The sequence below is a fragment of the Brachyistius frenatus genome, unplaced genomic scaffold, assembly GCF_029030835.1.
Source record: "Brachyistius frenatus isolate BFR_SWC_R1_liver_20210118 unplaced genomic scaffold, ASM2903083v1 Contig_576, whole genome shotgun sequence".
Lineage (NCBI taxonomy): Eukaryota > Metazoa > Chordata > Actinopteri > Embiotocidae > Brachyistius > Brachyistius frenatus.
In genome coordinates this window covers 37,005-50,000 of record NW_027211175.1, presented here as the reverse complement: position 1 = coordinate 50,000, position 12,996 = coordinate 37,005, and the positions used below count along the sequence as shown (strand labels likewise).

The following is a 12,996-nucleotide window of genomic DNA, read 5'->3' as shown; positions in this document are numbered from 1 at the left end:
TGCAGGAGGCCAGTTTATCAGCGGACTCTTCTACTAGAGAGCCATGCTGTTGGAATACGTGCAGAATGTGGTTGGACGTTGTTCTGCTGAAATAAACAAGACCTTCCCTGAAAGAGACGTTGTCTGGATGGCAGCATATGTTGCTCCAGAACCTGAATATATCATTCAGCATTAATGCTTCCTTCCAGATGTTCAAGCTACCCATGCCATGTGCACTAATGCATCCCTGTACCATCACAGATGCTGGCTTTAGAACTGAGCTGATAACAAGCTGGATGGTCCCTCTCCTCTTTAACCTGGAGGATGCAGCGTCCATGATTTCCAAACAGAATCTCAGATTGTGACCCGTCAGACCTTAGGACAGTTGTCCACTTCACCTCAGTCCATCTTCAATGATCTCGGTCCAGAGAAGGCGGCGGTGTTTCTGGATCATGTTTCTATCTGGTTTCTTCTTTGGAGAGTTTTAACAGCATTTGTGGACGCAGCGATGAACTGTGTCCACAGACGATGGTTTTCACAAGTGTTCCTGAGCCCATGCAGTGATTTCCACTTCAGAATAGTGTGTTTTTAATGTAGTGCTGCCTGAGGGCCCGAAGATCACCACCATCCAATATTGGTTTCCAGCCTTGTCCCTTGTGTTCAGAGATTTCTCCAGATTCTCTGAATCTTTTAATGATATTATGAACCGTAGACGATGAAATCCACTAATTCTTTGTAGTTTTACATTGAGGAACATTATTCTTAGATTGTTGAACTATTTTCCAACAGTCTTTGAGAGTGGTGAACCTCTCCCCATCTTCACTGCTGAGAGACTCCGCCTCTCTGAAATCATCTTTTTATACCCAATCATGTTACTGATCTGTTGCCATGGTAACCTGATTAGTTGTCAGATGTTCCACCAGATGTTTTTTATCTTTTCATAACTTTTCCATCTTTTGTTGCACTATTGCAACTTTTTAGAGACGTGTTGCTGCCATCAAATTCAGAATGAGCAGATATCTTTATAAAACATTTGATATGTTGTCTTTGGTCTATTTTTTTTTATTAAATATGGATTTATGTGATTTACAAATCATCACATTTTGTTTTTATTTACATTTTACACAGCGTCTCAACTCCTTTGGAAACGTGGTTGCATTTAAACATAAAACTTCATTCCAGCATCAAGACAAGATGAATCCTCCGAGGAGTGACGAAGATCCTTCTCCTTTTTAAAACTAAAAATGAACAAATATCAATGTTTTTATGGAGGCGGAGCTTTTCTGCTGCCGAGCCCCGCAGAGGTTCTGGGTGGTTCTGACGGCTGGTCAAACAGGACTTCTGGGTCAAAGTCTGCGGCTTGCAGACATGGTCTGACAGATGGTCTCTAACGGGGAGGAGCCTGTCCACACATGATCAATGTTAGTCCCTGTCCCTCTGTCCCTTCCATCCTCTGTCCTCCGTCCTCTGTCCCTCCGTTCTCTGTCCTCAGTCATCTCTCCCTCTGTCCGCCATCATCTGTCCTCTGTCCCTCCGTCATCTGTCCTTCTGTCCTCAGTCATCTGTCCCTCTGTCCGCCGTCATATGTCCCTCTGTCCTCAGTCATCTGTCCCTTCATCCTCCATCCTCTGTCCCTCTGTCCTCAGTCATCTGTCTCTCCGTCCTCCATCCCCAGTCATCTGTCCTCTTTCCCTCCGTGATCTGTCCCTCTGTCCTCAGTCATCTATCCCTATGTCCTCTGTGCCTGTCCTCTGTCCCTCTATCCTCAGTCATCTGTCCTACGTCATCTGTCCCTTCATCCTCCGTCCCGCTGTCCTCAGTCATCTGTTCCTCTGTCCGCTGTCCTCCGTCTTCTGTCCCTCCGTCATCTGTTCCTCCATCCTCTGTCCTCCGTCCTCAGTCTTCTGTCCCTCCATCCTCAGTCATCTGTCCTATGTCCGCTGTCATCTGTCCCGCCGTCCTTTGTCCTCTGTCCTCTGGGAGGCTCACTGCAGGTCTTCCTGTCTGTAACTCCCCTCTGATATTAGCGGTCTTTCATCACAGCTCTAAAGATGTCTTTGGGACCGGAGTTGTTTCGGACCTCCCACAGGTCCGGTTCAGCACCAGGGTCCAGTGACCTCTGACCTGTGGCATGTTTTCGGTAAAGACACGTGAGGACAGGTGGCTGTTTGTCTGAGTCACAAAGCGCATGAACCTGTGCTGGGGAGGTTCTTCTTCGTTGGTTTCATATCAGGGGCTGCCTCCGTCACCTGTCAGGAGTGTGATGGACAGGGGACAGTGTGAGTCTCGTTTCTGGGTGTCTCAGGGAAACGTTCCCAACAGGACACTCGTTCCCAGAGTCATGTGACCAGCGGTGTTCCTGGTGTCAGCGTGGGCTGCTTCATTCTGCCTGTTTCAGTCCACACATGATGAATCTGGAGTTTCTACAGTTTATTCATGGTCCAGTGTTCCTGCAGTAATTTAAAGTTTTGTTTGTTTTGTGTGATTTTATGTGTAACATGGAAACATGTCCCCGAGACAACAGATGATGTCTTCTGTCTCCAGTCGAACACTCAGACTTCCCTCCAGTGTCACTAATAGTAACTTCTTTCTTTTCACAGGTGATGTGTCACCCATCAGTATGTCCCCCATCAGCCAATCACAGTTCATCCCTTTGGGGGAGGTTTTGCTATTGGCTATCTCTGCTATGAACTCCGCCCATAAGCCTGTCACTCAGGAGGCCCTGACCGAACACCTGCAGACATGTTTTCCAGGTAAGACCGTCGGTCAGCTTCTACCTGCTGCATCCCAGAGCCAGCCTCAGATACAAGTTGGGCTGGATGTCACATGTTGATATGCACACGGGCTCACAGGGAAGTACACGTCATCAGACTGGACTGGACCACATGTTGGACTACAGCATCCATCGGGTTACTGCAGTCACACACATGAAAACATAGCGACCTGAAATCATGTCCTTTTTAATGACCAACATTTCTGAGGCCTGTAGACAAAGTGGTGCCTTGTCCAGTCACAACAAACACCGCTGACATTAGCCAATATTACTATGAAATATACAGAATATACTGCACACGTGGATGTTGTAAAACAGGATGTAGTTTATTTCACTGGAATCCTTTCACAGATGGACAGAGTAGACAGAAGACTTTGTGTCCATGTTGTGGACTTCAGAATCAAAAGAAGTACAATACAGTACAATAAAATACAGTACAGTATAGTCCAATACAGTACAATAAAATACAGTACAGTATGGTACAATACAGTACAATAAAGTACAGTATAGTACAATAAAATACAGTACAATGCAGTACAATACAACACAGTACAGTACAGTACAATTCAATGCAATACAGTACAATACAGTGCAGTATAGTACAGTGAATTGCAGTACAGTGAAGTGCAGTGCAGTACAGTACAGTGTTGTTCAGTGCAGTACAGTGTAGTGCAGTGTAGTATAGTACAGTGTAGTACAGTACAGCGTAGTGCAGTACAGTGTAGTGCAGTACAGTGTAGTGCAGTAAAGTACAGTGTAGTACAGTACAGTGTAGTGCAGTACAGTGTAGTATATCACCTTTCATCACCTTTCTGCAGTCAGAAGTGATGATGTTACAGAAGTTAATGTTGAACATGTTGGGAATCAAAGAGAAACAGCAGGAAGGCTGTGTGTGTGTGTCTCTGTTTGATTGACAGCAGGCTGACCACACTGGTGTGAACTGTGACAGAATGTTTGAGTGTGGTGAAGGGTTGAGAACTGCTGAACACGGGTCACACTGGGGGACACATCCTGTTCTGGACATAGACACATTAGCTGTGTGTTCTGCAGACCTACACATACACACGGCGCGTTGTTAGCTGTGGTCCGGAGAGGAAGGCAGCAAGGCATCATGGGAACTGGCAGAGGGATGTTTGATTCGTCTACGTGCTGCTGGTTGATGTTCAGAGTCGGTGGCTCTTCATCATCAGCTTCACACACTGTTATTACATATGTCTGTAAGTGATGACTGGTGTGGATGAAGGGTCACCTGACAGGACCTGTGGGTACAGGTGGGGGGGAGATCCTTCTGGCCTCCTGCTTCTTTTATTTCCATAAATTATTCAGATATCAACATTATTAGTGAAATCAGCAGATGGTTTTAACAGTGACGTCCTTCAGCCTGAAATGGTTCGGTCCATGATGACATCACTTCCTGCTCCCTGGGTACCTGGTGAAGGTGAAGCAGCTGTGCAGCTCCAGCTGGTCCACGTTGTCCTCTGAGGCGAGAACTCTGAGAGCCCCGCCTCCTTGTGTGTGTGCTACTGTTGCATCATCCCGCTCTGATGTAACTGGCAGTAATACCTCCATTAGACAGGGGAAGAGGGGGGTTAGGAGAGGACAACAACTGAGAGCTCACCTGGATGATCCTCAGGTGTGTAAAGCTCACCATGAGCGTTCTCCTCTCACCTGCTGGATGCTGATGGTTTCCATGGAGACCAGCAGGAGAGGATGGTCAGACTGAACATTCACGTTTCTGCTGATTAAACCTGAGACCAGACATCCCAGGTGGAGCAGTGGACCATAACCTGTGTTAAGACAACAGGAAGTCATCCACGCTGTGTGACAGTCAGTGTGAGTATATGGAGCAGAACCGAGGTTCATCTTCTTTACAACATGTCCAGGTGGTCCACGGTCTTCAGAAGCACCAGAACCAAGTGGGAAATACTCACGTTTCTCTGTGCTGTGTTAAATCTGTTCTACCCAACATATTAAGGAAACACTAACCACAACTAAACAATATTACACGGGAGGGTGTGTTTTAACATGGTTAATGTGAGGCCAGTGATGCGGTCAGGACCGAGGGGCTTGTAGCGAGGTCCATTAGCATCACTGAAGCTCACCATTCACCGTAATATTTAGTTATACAGCCAGTTAGCATCTAAATAAAACATGTAATCATATTGTGGAGCAACTCACTCTCAATATATGCAACTTTTTGTTAGTGTGACCTCTGTTTCCATGGCAACACATGGGGTACGACTATGAAAACAATCAGTCCTGTCAGTAGACTCTTATGTAACATATGCAATGTTTACAACTCCAGGAAGTAGTCTGACCCTTAGCAACCACCTAGCAACAGAGAGGATTTCTAGTCTCCAACTAAATAAATACAAAACATAGAAACACTAAACTGATCAGCTAGTTCAGTCTGGTTGGAACAAAGATATCTGATGAACAAAGATATCTGATGAACAAAGATATCTGGTGAACAAAGATATCTGATAAACAAAGATATCTGATAAACAAAGATATCTAATAAACAAAGATATCTGATGAACAAAGATATCTGATGGACAAAGATATCTGATGAACAAAGATTTCTGATGGACAAAGATATCTGATGAACAAAGATATCTGATGAACAAAGATTTCTGATGAACAAAGATATCTGATGAACAAAGATATCTGATAAACAAAGATATCTGATGAACAAAGATATCCGATGAACAAAGATACCCGATGAACAAAGATTTCTGATGAACAAAGATATCTGATGAACAAAGATTTCTGATGAACAAAGATATCTGATGGACAAAGATATCTGATAAACAAAGATATCTAATGAACAAAGATATCTGATGGACAAAGATATCTGATAAACAAAGATATCTGATGAACAAAGATATCTGATAAACAAAGATATCTAATAAACAAAGATATCTGATAAACAAAGATATCTGATGAACAAAGATATCCATGTTCTCATGTGTTTTTAACATTTTAGCTCCGTGTCATGTGTTCAAACCAAACCGGTCCAGCTAGCCTCCTCTAGGACTGTAAGTGCGTGACTATCCGTGGTGTTACGGTACGGGTGCTCAGAGCGACCAAAAAGGACCAAAAGAGACCCAACTTCACCAAATGGGTCATTTAATAGAAATATAACAAGTAGAAACTACATTATATTACATGTTATATGACATTCTATTCTAATTCTATTTTCCCATTGAGGTGATGTCATAATTACCAATTGACCAATAAACAACGTGCTGTGTTGTGACTCGTATTTAAACCCACTGAAACTGCTTCCTCTCTCTGGTTCTGCTCAGGTGTTCCCACGCCAACGGAGGAGGTTCTGCACCACACGCTGGGCATGCTGGTCCGTGAGCGTAAGATCTACCTAACACCTGACGGATATTTTATCGTCACTCCTCAGACTTATTTCATCACTCCGAGCCTGATCCGAACTAGTTCTAAGTGGTACCACTTAGACGAGCGATCCGCTGAGCGACACCAACATCAGAGCCAGCAGCAGCATCAACAGACGCAGTGCACCTCCCCGCTGTCTGGCACCATCACCCCCTCCACCTCTGGGGGGGTGCGAGATCGAACGCACCCAAAGTCCAGCCAGAACCACAGCGGGGGTGGTGGGGATCCTTTTTACAACAGCAGTTACCGTGGAGACGACCCACCGAGCCACCATACCACCCTGCAGCGCAGATCCCCCAAAGACCACCGGGAGGCGTACTCGTCACCGCACTCCCCGCAGACACCTCCTCAGCCGGGAGGAGGCACCGCGGAGAAGAGCCGCAGCACCCTCGGGTTCCCGTTCAAGACGGACACGCTCACCAAGCACCGAGGCGGGGGTGTGGGGGGAGGGGGGGACAGGAGACTCGGAAAAACCAGCCGGAGGAAGCGGCACAGGAAGTCGTAAGTTTGGTCTGAAGCTGTTCCGTCTGAGCTTCAAGAAGGACAAGGCCAAGCAGCTGGCGACCTTCTCGGCCCAGTTCCCCCCGGAGGAGTGGCCGCTCCGCGACGAGGAGGTGCCCAGCCAGCTGCCGCGCCAGGTCGAGATGGAGATCATCCGCCGAATCAACCCGGACCTCACCGTGGAGAACCTCGCCCGCCACACCGCTGTCATGAAGCGCCTCGAAGAAGAGCGCGCTCAGAGGAGCAAAGCGTCGTCAGCCAATCAGAGCTCCAGGAGTCGACGGAGCGGAGGCAGACACAGGAAACAGTCTCAGACCAAACTCAGCCGCTCTCACAGCAAGACGAGGGCGTCGCGCGGCGAGCCCAGCAACGGCTCCCACCTGGAGCTGGCCGACCGGGACTACCGAGGCTACTCGTCCTCGCTGGCTCGCTCCCCGAGGGAACAAGCTCTGGCTGTGGAGCGACAGAGGGCCCGGCTGCACCTGGCACACAGCAACCCCAACATCCTCGACTCCTCCCACCTGCCCGTCACCCCCGAGTGGGATGTATCCGGAGAACTCGCCAAGCGGCGCACGGAAATGCCTTTCCCCGAGCCGAGCCACGGCCCGTCAGCCCACCACTCCAAAGTCCACCGCTCGCACTCCCACACCCAGGAGAGGAAGTCCAGGAACGAACGCAGCGACAAGGCCAAGGAGCGCTCCAGATCCATGGACAACTCTAAGGGACCGCTCGCAGCCGGGCTGATCGGACCGCCAGACTATTACGACGACCGGAGCCGGTACTATACGGACGATGGCACGCTGCGAGCCAATCAGAGCACATCTCACTACTCTCGGGCCACGCCCCCCTCAGCGAAGCTTCCCGGGGATTCTCTCGGGTTGGATGGAGGCAGGAACTTAGAGAAGAGTAAGAGCAGGGACAGCCTGCCGGTGTACTCGCCCAAACCACTGCCCGCCTCCATCCCTCCTGACGACTACTTCCAGTGCTCCGGTTCCTCCGAGGCTGTTCTCACAGCAGCCAACGCCCTGGGAACTCTGGGAACTCTGGGCAAGAGCAGCCACGACGGACTCAAAGCAGGCGGCGCCGACAGGCCGACCGAGAGGCAGACGTCCCATCCTCCAGACAACAAGGAGGACTTGACAAAGGTGGGACCGAAGGGGGGCAGCCTGCCTCCAATATCTCTGTCCATCCCCGACCCCCCTCTTTCTAACGGACGGCCTCCCCACAGTGCCTCCTCTGGTCAGGAGAAACGGAAGGAGATCTTTAGTAAAGACACTCTGTTCAAACCTCCTCCCAGCCTCCCTCTGGCCGGCTACAGCTCCCTGAGAAAAACCCCTGCCCTCGCCTCCTCCACTCTGTCCTCCTCCTGTGACGCTCTGGACTCCCAGCAGGCCTTCGACGCTCCCAAGCCCTTGGTGGCGACACCGTCTGCTCCCCCGCAGGGGATCGAACCCGCATCGGGGGCTGCGGAGCCCTCCTTCGACTACTACAACGTCTCAGACGACGACGAAATGGAGGAGGGGGGGGCCAAAGGTCGCAGCGAGGACGAAAAGCCCGGAGGGAGCGTAGCTGGGATGGGAGGGGGGGGGGCGGGGACCATGCAGTGGCTGCTGGAGAGAGAGAAGGAGAGGGACCTGCAGAGGAGGTTCGAAAGAACACTCACCTTCCCCGGTGCTAAAGAGAACCTTCCAGAACCCAGTCAGAACCATCAGTCGGCCCACTCCGCCCGACTGGACAGCATGGACTCCAGCTCCGTCACCGTGGACAGTGGATTCAACTCACCACGGTGGGTGCAGGTCCCCACACACGCACACACACGCACGCACGCACGCACACACACACTCACACACACGCACACACACACTCACACGCACACTCAAACACACACGCGCACGCACACACACACACACACTCACACACACACGCTCACACACTCACACTGGCACACACAAAAACGCACACACAAACACAAACACACTCAAACACATAAACACACACAAACACACTCAAACACACACATAAACACACACAAACACACTCAAACACACACATAAACACACTCAAACACACAAACACAGTAACCACTAAGCACCTGGTAGTTATGGCTGTTTTTATTAATATATCCTCATCGGAACTGTTAGTCAGAAACTCAGTCTCATGTCGCTAAGAGCAGGGGCGGAGCTTAGTGATGTGGGCGGAGCATTAGTGAGGTGGGCGGGTTGTGTCGGTTGCAGTTTTCTCATTGCTTATTGTTTCTCTGCAGGACGAGGGAGAGCTTAGCGTCCAACACCTCTTCCATCGTGGAGAGTAACCGACGGCAGAACCTGGCGCTGAGCCCCGGCCACCTCGGCATCAGCACCGGCAACGGACCTCCCTTTTCCTTCCGTGCTATTCCCGAACCCAGCGGCACCCAACCAGAGAAACTCCAGAAGCCCAGCGCCTGCCTCGCGTCAATCACCAGCGTCTAGGGTCAGAACTAAGGGCTGGGCGGAGCCAATGGACAGGAAATCAAAGCCCCGCCCCAAAGGACTGTTACAGCTTCAGACTGACAGACTGACTGGAGCAGTGGAGCTGCAGGTCCACTGTGGAACGACACCTGTACACACACACACACACACACACACACACACCAGGCCACTGGGCAGACTCTGACCATGTCATTCTACAGCCCCTAGTTTACACACTACTGCTCTGTTGTTTCATTAATGTGGGTTCTATTGTGTGTGTGTGTGTGTGTGTGTGTGTGTGTGTGTGTGTGTGTGTGTGTGTGTGTGTGTGTGTGTGTGTGTGTGTGTGTGTGTGTGTGTATAATCTGTAATCTCAGGTTATGTTATTTCCACTCCAGCTGCTCTGATCAGTGACCTCTCTCTGGTGGTGTCAGCTGGTATTACACTCTGAAGCTCCGCCTCACTGCTCGTGTCTACTAGCTCTGCTCTAATGCACAGGAAGTGGCAGTGGACAATGGTGTGGAGGTCAGACAGGGGGGCGTGGCCTGGGGGAGGCGTGACCTGTTCCGGGACAGTGTGTGTGGACTGAATGTGAGGCTCTGTTCAGACGTGAATTGTGCAGCTCCACAGAGACGGTGTCCTCCTACCTGTTGTCCCTCGTGTCCACCGGATGCTCCGTCCTCTGTGCCTACGTCCACCGAGACAGTTGTATTCATTTAGCACCAAACCACATCACTAGTCATCTCAGGGCACTTTACAGTCTCTTTACAGAGGGCAGCCTGGGCCCACGGGGGGGGGGGCATTCCCCCCCTCGCTCATCTCAGAGGTTTGACAACATGGAGAGGACAAGGAATGGAAGTAACCCACCGGAAAGAAGACATCAACCAGCTGCACGCTACACTGACTATACAGGACACCTCTGTCTGTCATGGACATCTGTCCTCTGTCCTCCTCTGTTTTCTTCTGTCCTCCACATCCTCCACGCAGCACCTCACCGGCATGTTCTGAGCCAGTACCAGATCCTGCTGACGGCGTCACGGTGCCGGCCATAGGACCCGACCCGGTCAGACTTTAACTCCTTCACTCCCAGAACATCCGCGAGGTTGGAATCTGCATGGGGACACGGAGGAAAGGAGACGTGGGCAAACGGAAACGTGGACACACGGAGACAAGACGTGGGGACACGGAGATGTGGGGACAAGGAGACGTGGGAACACGGAGACATGGGGACATGGAGAAGTGGGGACACGGAGACAGGGAGACGTGGAGACACGTAGACATGTTGGAAATGTGTAGGTGTCATTAGATCACCTGACCGGAGCAGAGCTGGATCTTGCAGTCCTACAGGTCGATGAGTTGTCCCTCTCCTATTGGCTGATCCCGGTTTTGTTGTCCTGAAGGCTCCTCCCACAATTACCAACTACCTCCATAGCAGCAAAAACACAACCGTCCTCCGACTGACCCACAATGTCTAGAACACACACACACAGACACACTCACATACTATATAAGTATATATACTGTATATACTATATATTTGTATATATATATATGTATATATATATATATAGTATATAGACTATATATATCAGTATAGATATAAATTTATATATATATGTGTGTGTGAATATATACATACTGCTGGTGATCTCTATTGATCTGTAGTGATCTACTGATCTCTAGTAATCTGGTGATCTCTAGTAATCTGGTGATCTCTAGTAATCTAGTGATCTGCTGTGAACAGACGTGCAGCATCAGTGCATACTGTTCAGCTCCTCTCTGAGGGTTCCAACACACACTACATATCCCAGTGCTGGACCCCCCACTGTTTCCTCTAATGGTATACCTGAGGATGCTGAGGCTCCGCCCATTCTGAGGCTCTGACGTGTTGCACAAAAACAGAAAGCAGCTGAGAGAGAAGTTCCGTTAACGATATAGAGATGGGTCCACAGGCTGCTGGACTTCAGTCCAAGACCCAGGTCCAGGTCCAAAACTCAGTTCCATGACCCAGGTCCATGTCCAAGACCCTAATCCAGGTCCAGGTCCAGGTCTAGGTCTCCGTTGTCAGGTGTTGGAGGATGGTAGTCCATGTTGGCTGTCAGTAAGTTCCGTCCTGGTCCTGTATGTACCGGTCCTGTCCTCCACAGACGGCCCTGCTGAGACAGTGAGGATAGACAGGCGGGGGCATGTCCAGAGTGTCTCCGCTCCACGTGTCCCCCAGGGAGCGCTTCCTGTCCCAGCGTCTCTTTTGGACCACTAATCTGGGGTTTCTCGTCTGTTCCGAGGTTCTAGCTCCGGTTCTGGTCTCTGTCCCACCCGTCCCTCTGGGCCCGGTGTAGGTTCTGGGTTCCACCCCTCGTGTCTAACGTTTGCACTGCCCCCCCTCCCCCTCCACACACACACACACACATCACCACCACACACACACACACACACTCCATCCATGGAGCCCCGTCCTCCAACATCATGTCCCTTTTCTACACAGACCGTCCATGAAATGTCTTCCCTTAACATCGGCTGGTTTCTAACAGAGTTCAACAATAACATTGTTTCTACGGTGACAGTATGTCAGACCTGTAAATGATGTTTATCTGTCATGCCTAGTCTAATAATTTAAACAATAAAAAGAGGGATTTTTTAAAATGTCTATAATATCTGAAAGTCCCTTCGATGTGTCGTACTGGTGTTACCGTTGTTGTAGTGTCTGTGATACCCGCTGGGGATGTGTTACTTTTTAAGATAATAAAATAACGATGTTTGGTTACACCACTGTTCTGGGTTTTAATGTGATCATTGATGCTAACCGTCACCAGCAAGTACCGGTACCAGGGAGGTTCTAGTGTGATATCTGAGTCCGGTACCTCGAGAGGTTCTGGTATGTTCTGACCCAGCTGACCCTGTGATGAGTCCAGAACTGCAGCTCCTATCAGGGACGGTGAATGTCCTCCTCTCTCCTGTGAGCGACTCAAACTGATCTGATCACGAAGGTCCAGTCCGGTCCCATCTCCCCCGCGCGTGGCCCCGCCCCTCATCCAGAACCGCCCTCTGCTGGTAGGGGTGAACATCTAAAATCAAAGAAATGGGACACTGGTTGCATCAACAAAAGCTGCATTTCTACTAATTTGATTATTAAGTATTGAGTATGATGAAACGGCCGTGATGATTTCTGGAAGATTTTACATGAAGCAGAGGAGAAACGTACCGATTAAACTTCCTGTACTGTACAAACCAGCCGGGCTTCGGTCCTGCTGAGATCCAGGTGGACCATGAACGAGACCACAGTCCCCTCTAATACTGAGATAATACTAATAACCCAGTATAAGGTAGAAATATCAAATATTAAAATGGAATAAAAATGTCATGTCATCTAAAATATCTATTATAATCTATAATCTACATGTGTATATATGAATGCTTTACATTTTATGATATTTTGGATATAAAGATATATGTATATATATATGTCTATGTATATATAATGTATACATACATTTATATATATATTTCTCTATATATCTAGAGTACCAGTCAAAAGTTTGGACACAGCTTCTCATTCAATGGTTTTTCTTTAAAAAATTTCTACATTGTAGATTAATATTAAAGATATCCAAACTATGAAGGAACACGTGGAATTATGTGGTAAACAAAAAAAGTGTTAAAAAAAAACCAGAATATGTTTTATATTTTAGATTCTACAAAGTAGCCACCTTTTGCTTTGATGACAGCTTTGCACACTGTTGGCATTCTTTCAATCAGCTCCATGAGGTGTTCACCTGGAATGGTTTCCAGTTAACAGGTGAGCCTTGTCAAGAGGTAATTTGTGGAATTTCTTGCCTTCTTAATGTGTTTGAGAGCATCAGTTGTGTTGTGCAGAGGCAGGGTTGGTGC

The 12,996-nt window shown here is 48.9% G+C and overlaps 1 protein-coding gene across 1 annotated transcript in view; it reads left to right on the top strand.

Moving 5' to 3' along the window:
- Nucleotides 1-11,882, top strand: part of stox2b (storkhead box 2b) — a 14,744-nt gene extending 2,862 nt beyond the window's left edge. The window contains 4 exon segments of the mRNA XM_069688370.1: nucleotides 2,580-2,732; nucleotides 6,061-6,635; nucleotides 6,637-8,447; nucleotides 8,925-11,882. Coding sequence (XP_069544471.1) covers nucleotides 2,600-2,732; nucleotides 6,061-6,635; nucleotides 6,637-8,447; nucleotides 8,925-9,129 — 2,724 coding nt within the window. The 5' untranslated portion in view covers nucleotides 2,580-2,599 and the 3' untranslated portion in view covers nucleotides 9,130-11,882.
- Nucleotides 11,883-12,996: the final 1,114 nt, after the last annotated feature.